This window comes from Achroia grisella, unplaced genomic scaffold (genome assembly GCF_030625045.1).
Source record: "Achroia grisella isolate CSIRO2021 unplaced genomic scaffold, CSIRO_AGI_Agris_v1 utg1174, whole genome shotgun sequence".
Taxonomy (NCBI): domain Eukaryota; kingdom Metazoa; phylum Arthropoda; class Insecta; order Lepidoptera; family Pyralidae; genus Achroia; species Achroia grisella.
In genome coordinates, this window is record NW_026712590.1 from 503,612 (window position 1) to 527,539 (window position 23,928).

Here is a 23,928-nt window from a genome sequence, read left to right on the forward strand (position 1 = left end):
GTTAATATACCGAGGACATCGGTCACTATGGTAGAAAGACTTATATAAATATATTTTTGAAATTATATAAAATATATACGTATACACAAAGTGCATCTTGCACGAATAGTTTAAAAAAATAGCATTGTTAGTAGTGGACTAATAACCCCATTACTAGCAATGTACCATCTCAGGTTGACCTCCACGTGGTTCTTCCTGGAAAGCATCGTAAATTCATGGTGAATTTATCACAATGGGATAACTGATTTGACCTAATGCTCATCTCATCATCCTCCGCTGGGGACACGCACCGTGTTAACGCAGACTATTTAATTATAATCCATAAAAAAAACTTCGTATGCCGAAGTCTAAAATATTGGTAGTACAAATTGTTAATTTGGAATCAAACCCGCTGTACTCACATTTGAGACCGTTACCGCTGGTGACGGACTTTCCGTTGAGAGTCCACGTGACATCTGGTGGAGGCTCGCCGGAGACCTTCACGTCTAGCGCGATGGGCTCGCCTTCGTGTACCTTGATGGTGCGGAGGTTGCGACGGTCGATCTTCGGAGCCACTGTATGATCATATTACCATAAATGTAATTACAAAATATTTGTGTATAAGTACAATGTCGAGTTTTAAAATGCCACTCTTACTGATGACTAAAAAATTCTTTGAACATAAATTTTCACCTTTCTACCACCAACCCCTATATTTAATAGCTATATTATTATTATATATGGCAAAACAACGTTTGCGGGGTCAGCTAGTATATGTATATAGATAGTAGATATAGAAATTCGACCTAAGAGACCATAAATTTACGGGGCAATATTATTGTATATTAGATTAATGAAATAACTGGTGTACTTACGTCTCCTTGGTTTGCAAACTACGGACTTGCTGGCGTCTGAGGGTTCTCCAGGACCCGCTTCATTGATAGCTTTCACCCGGAACTCGTATTCCACACCTTCGTCTAAGTTCGGTACTGTTGCCTTTTCATTATCATTAGGACCAACCTACATAATAAATAAATAATACATTTACCCTTCTGTTCATCTAGTATAAATACGAAATTGTGTTTGTCTGTCTGTTACTTTTTATTACTAAATGGCTAAACGGATTTTAGTGGAATTTGACAGGAAGATAGATTATAAGAAGAGGACGAACATAGGCTAAGAGATATACTATACAACTAAAAGCTCTTAATGAACCAAATGAGTTTAGAAAACAGAAGTTTAGAGAACCAGTTAAATCGATGTTGAAAGCTAGTGCAGACGAAGTCGCGGGTAACAATAACCCGACCTATAAAAACACTAAAGACTTCTAAAGACTATGATGATTACTCACCTCGCAGGCTTTCACCCACTTTGGTGATCCGACTTCCCTCTTCTCGATAACGTATCCAGTAATGGGTGCTCCACCATCCTTCAGAGGCTTCTCCCATTTGAGATCCACGTGGTCCTTATCCCAATCTACTACCTCGGGAGTGCCTGGTTTACCAGGCTCATCTGTTGTACAAATACACATAATAACAATGAATATTTAATATTATTTAATAGTTTTATCTCATTATTGAACTACTATTTATCATCTGATTCTTCCTTAACCCATTTGTTTGGGGTTGGCGTAATATGTTTAATTTTACTATTACAATGCATTTATATGTTTTGTATTTGGGATGGCAAACAAGCTGACAGATACCACAACAAGAGACAGTATACTTGATGGTAAGTGATATCAATCGCCTGATTACTACATAAACGTTGCCATTACGGAGCACACAGATATCATGCTTCTTTCTTCTCTTCTTCTTCTTGTAACTTTACTACCGTTTTTCATCCAACGATCGAAACACAACTTATAAAATAAGCAACTTAGCAGACATGTAAATTACAGTTTACTACAGCCTCAACAAAGCCTACCTTTTATATTAGACGTGTATTACACGCTTAACAATAAACTGACTTAAGTAAAAAATTTTGGAATAGAAAAATCGATTATATGCCTAAAATGTTAAAGTGGGTTTCGTCTAATTTTCGTTTTGAGTCAAGACATTTTATAACTACGTGTACGACATATAGTTACTAAAATTTTAAGCTGTTGCTTACCGAATGGATTCTTAGCAATGATCGAGTGGTCAGCTTCCAGCGGTTCCGACACACCCTCGTTGTTGACCGCAGATACTCTGAACTTGTATTCGTGTCCAGGAACTAAGTTCTCTATTTCCGCCTTGGGGTCCTTGGTCTTCAGCGCCGGCATCCATCTTCCAGTTTCCGTATCGAGTTTCTCCACGAGATAGTGGTCGATGGGGGCGCCACCGTCGTCCACTGGAGGATTCCATTTGAGGGTGCAACCCTCTTTGTGGACATCTGAGATCTGAAATCATAATTTTACACGATTTAACTTCTAACTATAAAAGCGAGCACAATAAATCTCCGTAGGTCGCAGTGCTGCAATAGGTTTAAAACACCTGATAATAGACTAAACTCCTCAGTAATAAACTAAAATATGTTTTTTTTGTTACTTGGATATAGAAATATACTTGACGTGTTATTTATATTACAACTAATATTATATATAAGACATTTGTTTATTTATTTGTGGACAAATGGTTCATTATGATAAGTAATATGTAAAATTACACCTTTAATCTTCCTAAAATAAATAAATAATGCTATAATTTACCTTGAGTGGTCCTTCAGGTTTAGCGGGCACGTCCAATACAATCACTTGTATGGTGGCCTCATCCCTACCGCTGCTGTTCTCAGCCTTCAGTACATATGTACCGCTGTGCTTGCGAGATGTGATCACAATTGATAACTTGGTGCGGTAGTCTTCAGTATCCACGGTGAGATCATCGCGAGTGGACAGACGCTCTTTGTTGTGGAACCTGGGGAATATTAATTAATGGTAATGTACACCTATTATTAAGACTTTTGAAGTGAAACTTCTATGTAGACCATCGCGTGGAGCAGATAGACGATATATCGCGTTGTGTGAGAAAGAGAAAGGCTGGTGGCAGCGGATAGAGGTCAACGGCAACGTGTTTCCACATCTCCGTTGAAGTTTTACTTCTACTATGTGATCCAGCTCACTCCTTTTTTTATTTGCTAAGTCTCTGAAAATTTGTCTGGCTTTCTCTAGAAATGTACTGTCATTTTATGTATTGGATTGCAAATTGTTGGGTTTCGATTAAATAAATTATGTAGACTAGAATCTGGTTTATAATGACTTTTTAATTTACCTAATAATTTATCATAGGTAGTCTTTGTATGTTTCGTACATCTCACCCAATTGAGTAAAGCGGCTTTATAAGCTATGTTTCGTTTCGTAGGTGAGATAAGGCAGTGAAATTACAGGGTAAGAAGGCATGACATCTTAGTCCTTCAGAATGGAAACTCAAAAGTAGCGTCACGTTATGACGTGATCTTCGTGGCATTCTTTATATATATACGGTCACGGTAACCTTTTACCATCCAGCTTGTTTAGCATTCCAGACAGAAAGGTAGACTAAAAAGCCACTAGTCACTAGCACTAGTAATTGTTGTACAAATGTATATAATATGTATAAAAAATACAGTATTTATTTTTCAATATATCAACTCTTTTTGTTTTAATAATTTAATAATAATGAAATAATACTAATATATTATTAGTATTATTTAATTATTTACTCATTATTGTGCACAGAAACGTATTTAAAATTTTTATATAATAATATGTGCTAAACAAAAGCCAGCCTTATCGCTTAAAACAATCTCCTACAGACAACCTGAGAGATCAAAGCTTTGAGTAAAGAATGGTACGCACTAACAAACAACAATGAAGAAAATTTTGAATGACACTTTTGTTCACATCGCCTCTATAGTATCTTTAAAGTACTGTAATTATAATAAAAACTGTACATTAGATTGTAAAGTATAAAGTATTATTACTAATAAAATGTGCATACCATGTTTTAGATGGTGGCGGTTCGCCCGAGACCTTGATGTCAAGGCGAATGTTCTGTCCCGCTTTGATTGTGATATCGCGCATGTTGGTACGATCGATCTTCGGCGGTGCTATAAGAAGAAACGATTACGTTATTTGTAGATCTATTACATTGGGAGAAAGGGGGTTGTTGTCATGTAGACTAATAACCTCGTTGCTAGCAATGTACTATGTCAGGTTGACCTCCACATGGTTCCCCCTGGATACCATAGTGATAAATTCATGGTGAATTTACCACGATGGGCTAACTGACATGACTTCATACTTATCTTATCATCAGCCACTGGTGTCCTGCCAGCGTACACCGTTAGAGCAGGCGTAACTTATAAATGGTATATAATTTATTGCGTAATTTGCTAGTACTTTAGAACCATCCAATAGTTGTGTTAGCTACCTCCAATCGATCATCCGTTCGATTCAAACGGGGATCGAAATTACGAACAAATTCGATACCCTAGGGGTGCCCTCAGACTAAACTTGTATCCGACAGACGGGAGGTGGCCTTCAGTCGCTCCATAAGTCCTTCCGTGGGTTTGGAGTGCTATCGCATTCGCCCCCTATCGTCCGGTGAAGCTGTAAAGGCCAATTGCGCCCAACAGCATTAGAGTAGTCCGATTTTTTTTAATATATAAATGTTTGTCACTATCTTATTTTAGATCCTAGGATGATTAACAAACCTGCTATATAGGCATATAAAATCAGTTGGGAACTATGTTCAAGTCTCATTAGTAAATGTTCTTTTATATATGCAGAAATATCCCAGGATGCAGGATAGGTTTAGATTGTGACTAGATGGCGCTGTGTAGAGTGAAAACAGATTATTAAGCCTATTCACTCCTAAAACTTCAATCTTTCTCTCATCATTTTCCGTTAATACGTACCGAATCTATCCTTTGCAAGCAGGTTCTCAGACGCCGTGGACGGTTTCCCCGGTCCAGCTTTGTTCACCGCTTTCACGCGGAACTGGTATGTTTTGCCTTCGATCAGATCAGGCACGCGTGCTTCTGTCTTATTGCCTGGAACCTGATGAATTTAGTGCGTTAGTTATTTTGAATTTATTTTCGATTAGATGTAGCCCATAAAGTTTTTGCGTGTCAGTCTCACTTATTTCAGCCGTCAAGCAGCTTTATTTAGTTGAAGATTGCAGATTAAGAAGTGAAATTACGGGATATGTGACATGACATCTTAGTCCTCTAAAATTGCAGCGCATCAGTGGTTTTTTTATAATAATAAGGTTTAGCGCAAAGCGCACAGCTTACCATCAGGTGAGCTGTCAGCTTGTTTATCAATACAATTATATATCTAATTATATACAACCAATTATTTAAAGAAATCCAACATAAACCATAGACTCAACTGTATCAAATACAATACCTTTAAATAACGTAGGTTTGTTTTATTCATAATCTATAATATACAAGCTTAGATTTAAAAGGTATAGCTAAAAGCTCAAAATTAAACCACATTTACAAAAAAAAAAAATAGAAACTAACTTTTTCATACAAAACTTTGGCAATATTGTTCAATTGTTATTCGGCTTTGACAACACACTACTAAATGTATATATATGTGTGTTATAAACACACATGAAAAATAATAGTAAATAATCTTACCTCAGCAGCCTTCACCCATTTGCCGGTGTCTCGGTCCTTCTTCTCGACGATGTAAGCTGTAATGGGAGCACCACCGTCGCTGGCAGGTTTCTCCCACTTGAGGTCCACATGGTCTTTGCTCCAGTCTTTGAATTCTGGCTTACCAGGTGCGTCAGGTTCACCTATAAAAATAGTGCACTGTGGTTTTATACTCCATGCATTTCATTGTTTTTTGTGAATATAAAAATATATACTAGAAACATACAAAATCTAATAGATAAAGTGACGACATTACTTTGAATGACTTTGATAAGTTTATGGAAAATTATTTCTTATTTATATCCTGCCCGAAGGACCATGAAATGTGACTTCGTAAAATTGAATAATTAACAATATATTCGAATTCAAGGATGTGTTCATAATTTCATCATTCGCTATTACTTCTTTTTGGTGGTTCGAGATTGATTCCATTAATAATAGAGTATTTTAAGTATTCTAAATTCCAACAAACAGATACATATACTAATGGAAAAGGTTCTTAAATATTATAGTGATAAAAAAATTAATATCTGATAGGCATACAACCACCTTACCTTATAAACTACTATTAATTTAAATTTTAAAGTTTATCGCATAATAAGTAGGTCATATAACTTAAAGATATTTTATTGTCGAACAGAATTTCATTAGGTTCAACGAATCAGTTTATTCAATGTAAAACAAAAATAACATAGTACTAACCGTAAGGATTCTTTGCAGTAGTGGCGGTTTCCGTGACTAACGGTTCGCTCTCACCCTCAGGGTTGACTGCTTTAACTCTAAACATATAATCCTTGCCCTCATTGAGGCCAGTGACGTCAGCTTCAGGGGTCTTGGTGGTGCAGACGGGCACCCATCTGCCAGAGTCCGTATCCATTCGTTCAACTACGTAGCTCTCGACGGGTTCACCGCCGTCGTCTTCTGGTGGATCCCATTTCAGTTTGCAGCCATCAGCCTTGACGTCTGAGACCTGAGGTAATAAGTTTATCGTTAATTATAGGGTTGATATATCTTTTGTATTTTTTTTATACTACCTAGGTGGCAAACAAGAATACGGCCCATTTTATGCTAAACCGTTACCGTGGCCTATGGACGTCTGAAACATCAGGGTTGTAACGTGCGAGTTGCCGACCCTTAAGGACCCTAATATACTTATACCTTCTTGAAAAACCCCATACTGTAATTTCTCATGTAGTTCATTACACAATCTAAGTGTACGCGAGAACTTAGGAACCATGTATTTTATAGGGCATTTCTTGCCACTTATGTAGATCAAAATTTGTTATAACTGGTACATTTTTATTTACTCTATTTTTTTTATTTATTACTCTATCTATTCATTGATTACCAACAAATTCTAAAATTAACTAATTTATGAATATTAACTATAAAGTTCTGCTTTAAGGTCTAATTCAGCATGTGATTACTAATAGTGAGAAAGACTGTACATACCTTTAGAGGTCCTTTAGGTTTAGCAGGTTTACTGACAACGTCAACTTCGATCTCAACGCTGTCAGTACCAGAGTCGTTCTTCGCTGTCACAACGTACTTGCCGCTGTCTGCTCTGGTCACCTTCTGCAGCGAGAATGACGTGTGGTAATCTTTATTCTCGATCTTCAACCTCTCCTCGTCCTTGAGGGGTTTATCTTTGAAGGTCCACGTGATTTTCGGTTCAGGTTCACCCTTGACGTCCGCTTCGAATTTGAGCAGTTGGCCGACCTTGATCTTTCGCTTTTGTAGGTTCTTGCGGTCGATTTTTGGAGCCACTGCAATGGAGAAAATATGTTTGATATTGATGATACTCTACTAGGTTCTGTAAGCGACTTCGTCCGTGACTATAATAAGAAGAAGCTTATGTCTTTTTCTATTATACCACAGGGGCCAAAATAGCTTGCGGCTACTCGCAAAACCAGAAGAAGACATGCAAATGCGTTGCCGCTTGCCAAAATGATTAAAGACATTATTAAAGCTCGACATAAATATATATTGACTTACAGAATCTAGGTTTAGTGATGACAGATTTGCTCGGGTCTGACGGCTCGCCAGGACCAGCCTTGTTGACAGCTATCACGCGGAACTCGTATTCGCGACCTTCCTCCACGTCCGTCACGCGGCCAGTGGGTCGGTCACCCGATGTACGCAGGCAATCTTGCCATGATCTAAATTTAACCATCAATATTAGACCTTATTCTAGTATTTATAAATACAATAAAAAAAGATTTAATTAAATATAACTAAAATTATGACTTTACGTTTAAGATAACGTAGAAAGTTATTTTATTTTTTAAGTAATCGGTATGTTGAACTACCTTAGAGTAAATGTTAACCGTCGGCTATATACATAAACAGCACAACGGAGATCACTCCATCATACGTAGTAACATTCGCTTTACACCCTAAAATTTCACTGCATCTCGACCAGAAGGTAAAACAAGCGACACAAGCAAACAAGTTATCCAGAAACAGAGGTATCCCCATATTGACGACTTTGTACAAAGTCTTCTTCACTTCACAAACAGTGAATACAACAAAAAGCTAGAGATCACAAACCTGCCGCCTTTCTCTCTCTTCTGTATAATGTAACCGGTGATAGGCGCTCCGCCATCTTCTTTCGGTGGACTCCACTCCAGTTCCACGAAGTCTTTGTCCCAATTACGAGGTTCAGGACGACCAGGCTTGCCGGGCTCGTCTATACAATATTATTTAAATATGATCAATAACAATTTCTTGCAAAACGGGAGGAAGGGGATTCTTAGTAACGTGTGTTGAAGACCCCATTGCTGAGCAATGTACCATGTAGGTTAACCTCAACGGTGTTCCCTCTGGAACATAGTGAATTTGTCATGATGGTTTCCAGTGGTTTCCAATAGGGCATGATAGATTTATTGACCGGATCTCATATTCGTCTTATCTGGTCCGAGAGCCAACATTATCAAAAGACCAATAGAACGGTCGAAGAATTTTGATTTAATAATTTAAACTATATATTTAATTAAAGCGAAATATAGGAAAATTATTAAATTTATTTTATTTCAAAGACATCGTCTACTCACCGAAGGGATTCTTAGCGATGATCGGCTTCTCGGTCTCGAGTTCTTCCGACTCGCCCTCTTTGTTGACTGCCTTCACTCGGAACTTGTAAGGCTTGCCCTCTTGGAGACCAGTGATGTTGGCCTTGCAATCCTTAGCAGTACCGCATGGGATCCATTGTCCTGGAATAATAATATTAACATTACAATATTACTTATGATTACTCTCTATTTACTTACTATTAAGATTGTCTATAGATATGAAGCGACAATAAACATTACAGCAGAAGTCTGAGCACAATCGATGGCGACAGCTGTTCGATAAGAACGTGTATAGTCGCGATCCTCAGCAGTAGGGAACGATAAAAAAGACACCGTTAAAAAATTAAGGCTCTGTGAGATATGCCAGTGAAATTACAGGGTACATAGGCATAGGCATAGGCTCAAACATCACGTGTTGAAATGATGTATGTCCCATACATTGATGATAATGGTATCCACTTTCTTTTAGGTAGGCCATTGCTTTGCCATTCTTCTAGAGACCACTAGCCGTATATTTTCGTTGTCTATCCTGTATGCGATGTAATATAAATGTATTATAGACCAACCTGTGAGCGGGTCCAATTTCTCAATCTCGTAGTACTCGACGGGGGAGCCACCGTCATCTTCCGGTTTCTTCCACGCCAGCGTACATCCGTTCTTCGTAACGTCTGATACTTCTAATGGTCCCTTAGGTTTAGACGGTTTGCCTATAATAGAAAAAAATAGTCATTTATACGTAGCTTTGTGTATAATATTGTATCAACTTTTTAGCTGATTAGAAATATTTTGTTTTATTGTCATAATAGAAAACTAAAATCTTGTTGTGTTTCTTAATTAACATAGATATGGCTAATAAATCTAAAGCACAGTCAAAATAATTTTAGACTAAAATATAAAAATCTTTAGTCACAAAAAATCATCAAATATTCCATATTTATGGGGTTATTTAATCAGAGAAGAAAGAGAGAAAGAAAAAGCCGTAACTCACCGAGTATGGTGATTTCAATTTCGGCCTCATCTTCTCCCACTTCATTCTTAGCTTTAATTACATATTTGCCGGTATTAGCTCTCTTGCTCTTGGTCATCAGGAACTTGGTATTGTAATCAACGTTGATGATCTCCAAGTTCTCATTGTTCTTCAACTCCTCGCCCTTGAAGAACCAGGTAACGGTTGCCGGAGGCTCGCCGAAGACTTTAACGTCGAGGGAGACGGGAAGGCCAGCTTTCACCGTTAAAGGTTTAAGATTTGTACGATCAATTCTTGGTTTCACTGGAAAAATCAAGGTCGAATTTAGTATTACTGCAAATAAGTGATCAAGGTACTTGAACGATCATTATATAAATACGTGAAGCAAAAACTTTTTTACGAATATTGCGCGGACGAGTATGAAATTCCGCACATTTATAGTTTGTATAGAGAAGGAGAGTAGAATGCAAAATGATTTTTTAATTTTTCATAAAAAATACACTTAATCAATAAAAAAAAACATTACATATTACATATTCACACACACATATAGAACTGTAGTCTTCGACAATAGTAGATTAATAATGCTCATACTTCTAATTTATATTATAATAATTATGGTCGAATTTCGAACATTTATATTTATAATACATGTAAACCTCTATATGATTTCCGTCAATTACACCCGTACGAAGCCCGGAGAGGTCGCTAGTAAAAAATATTTCTATTCCATATAACTTGTTTACTTACAGAATCTCGGTTTAGCAGTGTGCCAGTTGGTGTTCTCTGAAGGTTCCGACTGGCCGGCTTTGTTAACGGCGCGGATTCTAAACTGATATTGGTTGCCTTCCTCCAGCTTCGGCACAGTTCCTTGACAAACGTTGCCTTGAATCTCAGCCGCCTGGAAACCATAAACAGTTAATTATACTTATATATTCATCTATCATCAGAATATGTGAGACCTCAAATATGGGTGTGAAAACATGACCACCGTTACCACTTCTCTAATGGTGATCAAATTCCGACTGTTATTGAATCTACACCTATATTATGACACGTGTTTCGTCTCTGAATGATGTTAATTGTATCTGAATTAAAGAAAATAATATAACACCATTAGGTAGTGAAATGGACTACGGACTGTGTTCTGAGGAATTGTTCGACATGATGCCTATAGCCACCTTTTAACATCACACCGTTCGCCATCGACAGGGAATTCATCCCCACACGCTAACCTAAGTGGTCTCGGACAGTGCGGTTCAGACGAGCTTCCTCTCGCGTACACTTAAATTGTGGACTACCTGCCGAGGTTTTCTCACGAGACTACAGCATGGGGTTTTTCAAGAAGGGTATATGAAGGTTCTGTAGGTGTTTCAGGCGTCCATAGGCTACTCATTTACCATATATATGAAAAAAAAATGGATACCGTAAAATAACAGCTAATTCGATAAAAAAATTAAACGTACACCAAGGCAACTCACCTTAACGAATTCACCTCTATCTCTGTCCATAACTTCAATAATATATCCGGTAATAGGGGCACCGTTGTCCCTAATAGGAGGTTCCCATTTGAGTTTAGCGGACTTCTCGTCCCAGTCTACGATGTCGGGTAGACCAGGAGCGGCCGGCACGTCGTACGGGTTCTTAGCTAGGGTACCGTGGTCAGTTTCCAAAGGTTCTGATTCACCTTCTTCGTTGAGAGCTTTGACGCGGAACTGATATGTGTGGCCTTGTTCCAGACCTGTTTTGGTTAAAAAAATAACACTTATTTTGGAGAATAAGCCAAATCCAAAATTACGATATAAATGCGTGACCATTTTTGTAGTAAGAAAGTTTCAATAATAAAAGGAATACAACCCAATCACTGTCAAGAAAAGTGGTATTTGAAAAATCTACCTTACCAAGAAATTGGAAAAGAATCTAGCTAAACCTGACACGATAAAGACTATATCTGTCTGTTTATAATTATAAATTAACAGTTTTCAGGTAATTGCATTTTTAACACGAAACATACATACAAAAATAATTTAATAAAATGTCTGTCTGTATGTATGTTCTTGCTAATCTCTGAAATGGATGTCCGATTTAGACGGGACTTTCACTCGCAGATACTTAATATAATAAGAAGTAATATAGTCCGCTTTTATTTTGCCGCAGGAGTTGCGATAGAATGCTAACCCGACCTCGCAGCTCCGGCATAGGCGCTCGTAGGAACACCGTATTGTTTTTTAGTGGGTAAGAATCCCACACACCCCTTCGTCAACCATCTGACGGGAGACGGTCTTTTGAAGACTTTTCCACACGATTAAAAAATGCTACGTTTATTTCTATTACTTCCACACACTTCCACACGGACAAAGTCACTAGTAACAACTAGTATACGATATTACCACTCACCAGTGACAGTAGCCTCAGTGGTGTCCGGGTCGATGGTACCTGCAGGCACCCACTTCCCGGTCAGTGCGTCCATCTTCTCAACCACGTACGCACTGAGAGGTAGACCGCCAGTGTGTTTCGGCTTGTTCCACTTCAGCTTGGCGTGGTCTGCGTGGACATCGGACACTTCCAATGGTCCTTCGGGCTTGCCCGGTTTGTCTGTAAGGTTATATTAGAATTTAATGTAGGCGGTACAAATAATAAATTTGTCCTTCATTCCTTAATTATAATACTTTCTTAAAAACGAATGTCCAGAAAAATTGAGGGCGTATTCCGTTTTCCAGGTGGCAAAACTATTTTTTTTAATATGGGAAAAACAGGGCTCATATTGATTCTATAAAAAGTTTTATTCTAAATATAATAATACTATTACTTATTCTAAAATCTCATCACAAATAACGCAAACCAAAATGACTCTTCTTTAAGATGGTTTTTTATAATCTACAATAATCTAGACACTTAGAATACATATTCATGAATCCATCTAATAAAACAAAATTTTACAATGTTGAAAGAACGAAACAGAGAGATATTAACATTTAAAAAGAATAATAGAGTAATATCATAGCAAGTGTCCATAGCTCCGTATATAAAATAGTATATTTACTAACCAAGCACAGTAACTTCGACGGTAGCTTCGTCGACTCCAGAATCGTTCTCCGCTTTGAGCGTGTAGATACCAGAGTTCTTCCATGTGGTCTCAAAGATTTGAAGACGAGTGTTGTAGTCCTCGTTTTCTAGTTTCACGCCTGGTGCCGTTTCCAAGACCTGAATAAAAAGTCGTAATATTATAAGAGAATAGTAAATATTACTTATTAAAAAATTGATTTTAGTGAAGAGTCCTTTCTGCAAGATGGACCGGCGACATCACTAAGGTGGCCGTGAGTGGATGGATGCGGAAGGCGGAAGATCGCACATGGTGGAAGACATTGGGAATGGCCTATATCCAACAGTGGATAGATACAGGCTGATATGATGATGATGAAAGAATATACTACCTTCTTTGCGAATGTCCACGTTTTGGTTGGTGGAGGTTCACCCTTGATGTCTACATCCAATCTGATGGTGGTGCCAGCACGTATACGGATAGCGCCCATCTTGTCTCGGTTTATGTGTGGTTTCACTGGAAACGTGAGAGTAATAAGTTTAATTATATTTTTATCTCCCTAACTAGTATGGGGCCAATCTGTCTTTTTTTTACAAAACAAGTTTTCAAGGGTCTTTAAAGAAACAGTTTCCATACGAAATGTGTCTCTTCTGTAAGACTTGGCTTTCTTGTGATGCGTTCTGAATTAAGGTGACCAAAACGACTTAAATGATGTATAAACAGTAACTATTAAAACTCATTATAAACAAAGCCAATATGTACATATATGAACCTGCGACCATCGGACGTAAGTCGGTGTGTTAAACCGGTAAACCATCGAAGCCGTCTTATAGACTAGTATTGCATATATTATAGTTGCACCGCCAACAATTATTCTGTGCATCATCATATGTACTTCGAACTTATATGTATTAAGTAAATATATAAATAAATACTTACAGAATCTAGCCTTGGCGACGTGCGGCTGTGTAGCGTCACCTGGCTCTCCAGGTCCGGCTTTATTGACGGCGCGGACGCGGAACTGGTACGTATTGCCTTCCTTCAGGTCCGGCACGCGAGCTTTGCACTCTGGTGTCTGGAGTTTGTAAATATTTATAGATTAACAACTTACACTCTCAACTTTCGCCCTATCCACTTATTATTTCTTAACCAATACTTTTGGGATCAGATACGATTTTCGCTATCATTTCAAGAATTTCTTACAGAAGATTTTTTATGTTTAATATAATCATACTACCTTAGTCAAATATACTGTTCACCAATGGTTGTTAAAACCGTTCTTGGGAGTGCCCACAAGAGTAGTTCTTACAATCGTTCTAAAACGGCAGTTTATTGTATCATTATACGATTCACATTTGAAGAGCCACGAAGATCAATCAGAATATAATAGAAATAACCTCTATTCGATAAATATAAACAAAATTTTAAGTATTTTTCACTGATAATTCTAATTCGAGCACCCATTCCACATGTAGATTCTGTTAAGAGTAGGTAAGAAATTTGTGATTATATAAAATATTTCACTACTCATGAGAGTTAAAATATTAAATATACGTTTATGGTGAATATCACCATGTATACTCACATTGGTAGTAAGCGCTTCTTGCCACTGTCCGAATTTCTCCTTCTTTTCGATGACGTAGCCCGTGATGGGTGCACCGCCGGTGTTCTTGGGCGCCTCCCACTTCAGGTCCACTCGGTCCACGTCCCAGTCCTCGATTGTGGGCACAGAGGGTTTACCAGGGATATCTGAAAATAAATATAATTTAAAAGTGTTTAAGACCCTTGTTGTTAGGTTGAAACTACCTTTAAAATTTCTCAAATTTAAACATTAATTCGTAATGAGAGCATGATATCAAATCAAGTCAGTCAATTTGTATCAAATCAAGAGGTATCAAATAATTGTTTTTTACTATTAAAAGACAAAGAGACCGTGGAAGAAAATAACTTATAGATATAATTTAAAGCCTTAAGCAGAGATTATATAATATACATACCATAAGGATTCTTAGCGACAATCGAGTGGTCAGTCTTCAGTGGTTCAGACTCGCCCTCCTCGTTGACGGCCCTCACTCTGAACTCGTACTCTTCACCCTCTTGCAACCCCTTGATTTCCATCTCTGTGTCGTCGGTCTTGCCCACAGGCACCCACCGACCAGTTGCTTTGTTTAGTTTCTCTACTACGTAACCAGTAACTGGTTTACCTGAAAATTGTCCATAAATTACATGTACAAATGTTTTTAAATTTTTTATTAACTTGTAGTTGTATTTTCAATCAAAATTACTAGAAAACTTTATAAGCATAAACAAACATTGTTAGAATTTTTGTGCCTCTGTGCGTCTAAGCGTATCAGTGTGGTCATCGCCAATATATTTTGATAAGATTCAAATGTTTCATTTTTATGGATATTAATCCTATAAAAGTTTTGAGTAGATTTATGCAACTAGTAAACTAATTATTCTTCTCGTTTCACACGATTTTAATATTAAATTATTTCATAAATACAAAATAGGTGTAATTATAATCCAGTTCTAAACTAATAACTTAATCTTATTAGTAAGATATTTGTAATATGAAAAACCTATACAACCATTAATTAATACAAATGTCTATTGTCTAATATCGATACATACTGTACTTTTTGTAACAGACATAATAAAATATATTCAACTCACCACCATCATCTTCTGGTTTCTTCCAAGACACTTTGCAACCAGACTTTGTAACATCTGCAACCTTAAGTGGTCCGCCGGGTTTGCCGGGTGCTGATAAGACGGTGATCTCCACTTCAGCTTCGTCCTTGCCGTGCTCATTGGTTGCCAGGATGCGGTACGTGCCGGTCATGGAGCGTACGGATTCTTTAATATCCAGTTTCGTATTGTAATCTACGTTGATTACATTCTCTGTCACCTGGGAATTTAATTGTTGTAATTAGTATAAGTCATGTACAAATAGGTTTATAAGTTCCGGATCGTATCCGGCTCAAAGGACCCCTCTAGTAATTTAACGAGAAACTGCTGCCAACGTTATGAGCCTTTGGACCGGATACGAGACGGGATGTATAAAACGTGACATCATCTGTTTGTTTCTTGTCCCATTTATTTGAGGTCGGCATAATATGAAAGAAAAAATCTCTTCCACTCATCGTTGTTCGGAATCATCTTGTTACTTCCTTTCTTACTATATCATCTTTCAAACAGTTCACCCATCTATTTTTCGACCTTCCTCGTCTCTTATAACTATCCATTCATATGTAGCATAACAACGTGAGGCAAGTTATAGTTCAAGCTTAATAACATATATATATACTAAATCCAGCTTTTGTTTGCACATATAATTACAGGGATTTTCGATAATCTAAATGCCTTACAATAATTAGTTCAGTTAATCGAATTTTCACTGTATCTGCAAATATGAACCCACCTCCTTCTCATCTGCTTTCCATTTCTGGAACCATTGCACTTTAGGCGCCGGTTCGCCCTTGACGTTGACGTCGAAGAAGATCGGCTTACCAGCACGCACCGCTAATGCCTTCAGATTGGTGCGGTCAATGCGTGGTTTCACTGCAACACATTGATATTATGGAATTTACATTTTAATTAAATTCAAGGAATATTTGAAGAAAAGTAAATTTGGTTCAAAATAATGAAGCGTTAGTGTCAATGGATACCTTAAATACTGTAATACTCATCGAGAGCATATCACTACATGGTATAAAACAAAGGCGCTGTCGCTGTCTGTCCTGTGTATGCTTAAATCTTTAAACTACGCAACGGATTTTGAAGCGGTTTTTTTAACAGATACTCCATCTATTAAAAAACCGCAAGCAAGCAATTCTAGAGGAAGGTTTATATATATAATACATGTACACCCATGCGAAGCCGGGGCGAGTAGCTAGTAATTTTATAAAAGGAAAAGGGGAACTTTAATACAGAAATGCAATTTTACAGAGATTGTATTTTTGATGACATGTAGCAAGATATAGGGTTATTTGTAAGTATACCCACATTCTACTCAGTGACCTCAACTAATGTTGTGATCAATAAAACTACAGTGCAAACTAGATATAACAAACCTTAGACCAACTTAACCACATTATAATAATAATAATATTTCATTCAGATTATTATCCCATAGTGTTATTAGAGTTACAATTAATTAAATCTAATGTTACTAGGATCAATCCTAGTACATAAATACAAAAATAACATAAAATGGATATAACAAGCCTCAATTTAACCAATTACTTGATATAACAAACATTTACACGATTACCATACAAATTTCATGTTAACGTTTACTCACGGGATTTGTGTCTGATGGTGGTCAGCTTGGTCGGGTCTGATGGTTCAGACTGGCCGGCCTTGTTGACTGCGATCACTCGGAACTGGTACTCACTACCCTCTGGTAATCCATCCACCTTCGCTGATGTGGCTGTACCAGGCACCTGGGTCGTACAATTTGATTATATTTATTTATATCGGTCTGAGAGTGTTTTATGCATATTATGTATGGATATACAAAATCATATATTCTATGTATATAATTTGTTTGGTACTCATAACACAAGCTCTACTTAGCTCAGGACTAGATGGTGCTGTGTGAATTGTTACTGAAATATTACTATTTTCCAACAATAACTCCATGTTAAAAATTCTATTATAAAAGCATATAGCTTTTTATTCTAATACTGCTTACCCATAGGTGACTGGGAGAAAAGGGGGTTGTAAGTAATATGGACTGATGATCTTATTGCTAGTATTGTACCAGATCATGTTGACCTTCACGCGGTTCTTGGTGAATTTATCACGATGGTGTCCAGGGAGAGGCCTAACTGACCTGACCTCATGTTCATCTTATCATCCTCCACTGGTGCCCCGCCAGCGTAAATTGTTAGCGCAGGCGGATACACCATTCCATTATCAACCATAAAAACATCATAGGTGACCTTTAAAGTAACCGTTAGAGAAGGCTGCCCATAGCATTGCCAAACCGCGATTTGAACTTTACAATAAGAATATAGAGCATCTAATATACCTCTCCAGCATTCTCCCAGTCTCCGCCCTTGGGCTTCTTCTGTATGATGTACTTCTGGACGGGCGCGCCACCATCGGACTTGGGTGGGTCCCATTTGATCTCAGCACTCTGGTTGTCGTGGTCAGCAACTTGCACGTTGCTGGGTTTGTCAGATATATCTGTAATTTTAAAATAATAAAATAAATGATTAAATCAATTATCTATATCGTTATTAATGCTGGTGGATATATTTGACAATATTGAAATATTATTTTGAAAAAAAAAAGCTTGTAGAAAGCTACAATATGAGATTATAAAGAGCAATTTAATTAAAAAATAAAATAGTCATCTCTACTATAATCACCAGTGTTAACCCGAGGCATGCCGCTATTATAATTAATATTTATATTATTTTATAAATATATTTCAATAATAATTTTCATTATGTCAATACATGTATAGTATGATATATTTAATATATAAAAAGGTGATTTTATTCTTTTTTTATATATTTTAAAAACAATATTCGTATTGATCATGTATTGTAATAAATTTAATATCATCTTTGAAATTACTTTAATTTATAATTTGAACCAACGTTGAAATTAGTAATAAAAATTACCAAATGGATTCTTCGCGAGTATGGCGCGGTCAGCTTCCAAGGGTTCAGAGTCACCCTCGTCGTTGACGGCTGTCACCCTGAACTTGTATTGATGGCCGGGTTCGAGCCCAGTGATGTCCATCTCCAGAGGCTTCTTGTCGCCGGCCACTCTGTCAAAAAGCACAAACAAATATTTGTTTTACCGTTTGTTATTCAAATGACGTAAGTATGTCATAAATTTATTTTCAACACACTTCCTCGTAAAGTTGATCTAGTTTCAGCGGTTTTCGACACGCGTGCATTATAAATACTAATAGCTGAAGTAATATTCGATAACCGCACTATTTCTTTTTCTTTTCAAATTTTCAACTGACTGCCGCGAGCCGCCAGCCAGCATTTTAAAAAAGTAAAACGGCGGGAAATACGTATAACTTTAATAATTGTTTTTCATAATTAAAAATAAACAATATATAAAATAATTATTTTTTACTCTATTGCCTTGCAAGTGTGTTGAAAAACGGTGTACGATATACGTGCGTATTTAACACAATCGCTTCTATTACAGACCGACAGATGAAATTCTGCCTCGTGTGTTATAACCAATATTTATTTATTTACTTATATCGTAATATACTATTTTATGTAGTCGGAATATCAATTTGATGTCAAACACCTGATGGTAAGTGAGTATCATGGTAGGTATATAGGTATGTATATACCTACCTTGTATATACATACATGTATATGTATGTGTATATGTAGTGGTATAGACCACTTACCATCAGGACACATCATTATGCGATGCGATACTCCTAATGTGTGCAACACATATGGGGTATCGCATCACATCCTTGTAATTTCACTGCCACTTCTCATCCTTTAAACAAAACAGCTTACAGATAAAGTTGCTCAGATACAGATGACTTCATACAAAGTCTATATGAGAGAAAGATTTTTTTATAATTTGCAAGTTTAGGCAATAGACTCACCTTCCAACACGGACCCACTTTCCAGTAGCCAGGTCCATCTTCTCGACCTCGTACTCCTTGACTGGGGAGCCGCCATCGTCTTCTGGCTTTTCCCATCTGACCTTGCAGCCTTCGGCGTGTACATCTGTCACTTCAAGTGGACCTGGTAAGAAGAGTAACAGATTACTTAACAAGTGGCGCCGACCATTACTAGAGATGCCACGAATAGTGGTTTTGTCAAATATTACTAATATTATAACGCGGAAGTTTGTAAATATGGATGGATGTTTGTTAATCTTTCGGGCAAAAAATACTGAATGCATTTTAATGAAACTTTACAATAATATAGTTTATACATCAGAATGGCATATATGTTATAATTTTCTCACATATTAGGCTTTAGACTTGTCCGAAGCTTCAAATATCGGTGAAATTTTAAATTTGCGAATACTTGACGTTTGGCATTAGTGACCAAACTCCGATCGTCGAATTTACGTGAATTCGTGAATCGAACCCGCTACCATCGGAAGTAAAGCGGTATACTTAACCACTAGACACCCGAGGTATTATGATAAAATAGACCTAAGCAAAAATACTACCTAATTCAATAAAGTATGTATTATTACCTTTAAGCGAGCTGGGTTTACTAAGTATAGTCAGCTCGAAATAACCCTTAATACAATAAAATATGTATTATTACCTTCAGGTGAGCTGGGTTTACTAAGTATAGTCAGCTCGAAATAACCCTTAATACAATAAAATATGTATTATTACCTTTAGGTGAGCTGGGTTTACTAAGTATAGTCAGCTCGAAATAACCCTTAACACAATAAAATATGTATTATTACCTTTAGGTGAGCTGGGTTTACTAAGTATAGTCAGCTCGAAATAACCCTTAATACAATAAACTATGTATTATTACCTTTAGGTGAGCTAGGCTTGCTAAGGACAGTCAGCTCGACGGTTTCCTCGTCGAAGCCGTTGCAATTCTCGGCCCGCAACTTATATTTGCCGGTGTCGCGTCGTACCGCGTTCACTATAGTGAAGTCAGTGTGGTATTCCTTGTTCTCGATCTTGATACGTTCTGTGTTTACCAGCTTGATGTTTTCACGCCACGACCTGTAATTTTTATTTATTTATACACTGTAGGTATAGCAACAGATACAGAAAATATATTAATTAAAAAAATACAATAAGTAGTATATAAGGCGGTCTTATCGCTCTCCGACTACCTCATATGGGATAACAGTCGTGGCGGAATGTTTTTTTAAATATGACTAGCTATACGCGCAGCTTTGTCTGCATTTTTAGATGGTAATCTATGTCCGTCCTCATGATACAATCTCTATATCAAATTTGATTAACAGCCGTTCATTAAGCCGTGAAAAGGTTAAAAACAGTCGGAGAGCAATTTGCATTTATAATATTAGTATGAATTTAATAGACTATTTGTTGGTCCATATATAAAACTAAATTGATTTTATCATGTTATTACTAAGAACTTGAAAGTACATAGAAGCATTTACTTCGTGCTTTTTTAGATTTAGATAAATATTTATTAGATTGTATTGCTATTAAAAGATCAAGTAAAACTGCTATTTTAATTTAACATTACATTAATTTAAGATAAAAAAGTACATACAGTAATTTATGCAACATATGCATACATACATTGCATTGCTACAAGCTTTTTATAGTTTTATAAGCGCAAATGCTAAGAAAAAACGCGTAACCGCTTTTTCTTAGCATTTGCGCTACGTCCTTCACGGTGGTTATTGAGGGTTGGAGAAGTAATATTCATTACATATGGAGGGGACAGCGCGTACGCAGTCCCCACTACCAAAAATTACGCGTCCGAGTTATCCACATTAGGGATAATCGCAGGGGTCAACCCAACCGCAGTGCAATGGAAGGGCCTCACCCTGGGGGAACCGCCTTATTGATCACGGTGTCTCCTACGCCAGGTAAGTATGATTTTACGAAACTACAGCGGGAGGGTCATTCTAAGCGAAAAAATCTTAATAGCGCGATGTAAATTGGCCAGCGTCGACATCTAGTGGAGACATAAAGTGATGGAACGTTTTGGTTTGGCATCTGCATGAAACACCCTTAAGAGACTTAATTTCAAAATAGAATACTAGAGGGCGCTAAACGAAAGCAGTGAAAGCACTGCTCGTTACGGACGTGAGCATGTTCGTAAATTAAGAAATATTCCTACTGCTTCTTCAAGAATATCGATTTTATTTGATATATTTATTTCCTTGTCACACTTGTATCTTTAGCTATAAAAGTTGGTAGCGTAAACATGCACACTTTATAAATTATGTGTTGTGGATACAATTATAAAATATGCAATTATTTACTAATAACATATTTATCGTTAATCCACTCAATATTAGTCTTAACTTAGTTCTTAATTTGAATTTGTATTCAACAGACAGTCAAGATACTAAGAAGATGAATTTCATCTATCCTAGGTACATTAAAAAGAAATAATAATTATTCGATTAATGGTAAACATTTTTTAACAATTTGTGTTGATATGTAATTATTATAGATATAGAAATAAATAATTTCTATGTACTCATTACTTATATTTTTACCGCCAATCTATAATCATTATCCTTGGTTGTTCATCGTTTAGAAATTATAATATAAATATTTATATAAATAAATAAAATAATTGATAGTGCCATACTCCACAATACTTATTGATTATAAATTCACTTTATGTATAAAAAAATAATCTTCATAAAACTTCAGTGGCATGTAATAAATAATATTTATTTATTTACCATGTGCACTCTGGTGGTGGTTCACCAAAGACATCCACCGACCACTTGTGAGTGCGTCCAGCCTTGATGATGACTGATTTGAATGTGCTGCGTTCGATGCGAGGTTTCACTGTAATAGAAAAAAAAAGTGAGCACCATAGATCTATAAGAGTTTCTTACTAACAATAATAAATACCATTTATTTCTACATTTAGAAATAATACAAGTAATGGAAGAATTATCATATTTATAAATAGCAAATATTGTGTAATACTTTGGTAAAGTATTACACAATATTTGCTAAAAAGGACTCCAATCAACATATTGCTGTCATGGCAGCTTCAGTGCAGATGTTCTGTAATAATAATAGGAGGTTTGGTGATAATTATTAGCATTTGATGGAATTTAGGACTGTTTTGTCTCAATTTTATTATAACTACAATTTGGAACACATTTTTATTGGAATACAAATAAAAATCATTATATATACTATTCTAAAATTACTTAATATTATGTTACCAATCATATTACTTACAGTTCTTATGCTTGCAGAGATGGTTGTCAGTTGGTTCGGAAGCATCTCCAACACCAGCCTTATTGTAGGCCTTTACTCTGAATTGGTACACCAACTTCTCTTTAAGCCCTTCCACTTTATATTCAGTGTTGGTATCTTCTGTTTTAACCACCTGAAAATAAATATTACATATCGAATTATTTATATACTTTTTGCCACTAGGCAAGGAAAGGTACTTATTAATACAAACAATAAAAGAAATTGATGGAAAAAAAATGTATTGTTCAACTCTAACCCATGGTAATGTGAAATGTAAGTAAGCTGACAAATAATAAATTAATAAATAACAATAATAAACAATGTAAGGGTATTTAATCTATAGTCTTTAGCCTGATTTAGTAGACACTACAATACTCTAGTCATATTATGACCAGACCAGATGTAAACACCCTATTACTATAAAATTAAAGAAACAATTAATCAGTCAGTAGAGACAGAAATTTAATTATTAAATTGAACAAATTCAAATTTATAACATATTAATTTATTATTTAACATATAAAATATAATACTAGTTCTATACTAATACTCTTTATCTTTGGAATACAGCCTGTTATAATCTGTTGTATTGCAGTGAGTCGAAACTCGGCTTTCTAGAGGTTAAAAGAATTTAAAAAATGCTTGTTAATCCATAACTAATAAATTACAATATATCAAATAACAAAATAGTAATAATCACAGGCTAGAGCAAGTCTTTAAACATAAATATTTCTATAAAAAATCAAACAGATCTTTCTAAATATATTTAGATTCGTTAACAAACTTTAAAGCAATAGTTTTTAATTGTTCCCAACTTTTTTTTGTACTGATTTTATAAACAATTTCTTGGATAATTTTGCAACAATATTATAATTATTTTTTTTAATAGACAATGTTTTTTTCAGGGTCTCCTTAACCCAATAATTACAAATACTTATTATTATATCCAAACTTACTTAATTCCGTTACACTGTAAATAAATTACAATATTGTAATATGTACCTACCTCAATCCAATCAGGAGAGAATTTATCCTTCCTTTCGACCACATATCCGAGGATTGGTCTTCCACCGGTGTCCGAAGGTGGCTCCCATTTCAGCGTCACGGATACATTATCATAATCGATGATCACAGGCTTGCTGGGCGCCTTTGGTGGGTCTAAAGTGTAATATTACTTCCATTATTATAACAGGTTTTAAAATGTTTGTTAAATACAATGGTATTGAATTCCATTTGCCTCCTAAATGTTTGTTTGTAAACAAACAGCTGTCACTTATAAGAATGACAGCAACTGTCAATTGAATGCGTTTCGTTAAAACAATATTAAGAA

General features: G+C 36.2%; 1 protein-coding gene and 1 non-coding gene across 2 annotated transcripts in view; both read right to left on the reverse strand.

The window, feature by feature from the left end:
* Window positions 1-23,928, reverse strand: part of LOC131851760 (twitchin) — a 114,991-nt gene that overhangs the window by 42,424 nt on the left and 48,639 nt on the right. The window contains exons 55-87 of the mRNA XM_059202307.1: window positions 23,605-23,756; window positions 22,581-22,731; window positions 22,067-22,175; window positions 20,194-20,390; window positions 19,293-19,434; window positions 18,325-18,473; window positions 17,724-17,881; window positions 16,992-17,133; window positions 16,110-16,249; window positions 15,362-15,596; window positions 14,683-14,889; window positions 14,271-14,434; window positions 13,625-13,760; window positions 13,077-13,201; window positions 12,690-12,846; window positions 12,040-12,237; window positions 11,124-11,383; window positions 10,393-10,543; window positions 9,664-9,945; window positions 9,242-9,382; window positions 8,658-8,816; window positions 8,155-8,293; window positions 7,600-7,763; window positions 7,057-7,370; window positions 6,307-6,574; window positions 5,587-5,747; window positions 4,855-4,996; window positions 3,936-4,044; window positions 2,669-2,873; window positions 2,092-2,359; window positions 1,331-1,491; window positions 855-999; window positions 402-554 (exon numbers count right to left, since the gene is read on the reverse strand). Coding sequence (XP_059058290.1) covers window positions 402-554; window positions 855-999; window positions 1,331-1,491; window positions 2,092-2,359; window positions 2,669-2,873; window positions 3,936-4,044; window positions 4,855-4,996; window positions 5,587-5,747; window positions 6,307-6,574; window positions 7,057-7,370; window positions 7,600-7,763; window positions 8,155-8,293; window positions 8,658-8,816; window positions 9,242-9,382; window positions 9,664-9,945; window positions 10,393-10,543; window positions 11,124-11,383; window positions 12,040-12,237; window positions 12,690-12,846; window positions 13,077-13,201; window positions 13,625-13,760; window positions 14,271-14,434; window positions 14,683-14,889; window positions 15,362-15,596; window positions 16,110-16,249; window positions 16,992-17,133; window positions 17,724-17,881; window positions 18,325-18,473; window positions 19,293-19,434; window positions 20,194-20,390; window positions 22,067-22,175; window positions 22,581-22,731; window positions 23,605-23,756 — 5,784 coding nt within the window. The remainder of the gene's footprint in view (window positions 1-401; window positions 555-854; window positions 1,000-1,330; window positions 1,492-2,091; window positions 2,360-2,668; window positions 2,874-3,935; window positions 4,045-4,854; window positions 4,997-5,586; window positions 5,748-6,306; window positions 6,575-7,056; window positions 7,371-7,599; window positions 7,764-8,154; window positions 8,294-8,657; window positions 8,817-9,241; window positions 9,383-9,663; window positions 9,946-10,392; window positions 10,544-11,123; window positions 11,384-12,039; window positions 12,238-12,689; window positions 12,847-13,076; window positions 13,202-13,624; window positions 13,761-14,270; window positions 14,435-14,682; window positions 14,890-15,361; window positions 15,597-16,109; window positions 16,250-16,991; window positions 17,134-17,723; window positions 17,882-18,324; window positions 18,474-19,292; window positions 19,435-20,193; window positions 20,391-22,066; window positions 22,176-22,580; window positions 22,732-23,604; window positions 23,757-23,928) is intronic.
* Window positions 21,081-21,243, reverse strand: LOC131852199 (U1 spliceosomal RNA). Its single transcript, XR_009357914.1, has one exon. It is a non-coding gene; the product is annotated as a U1 spliceosomal RNA (small nuclear RNA).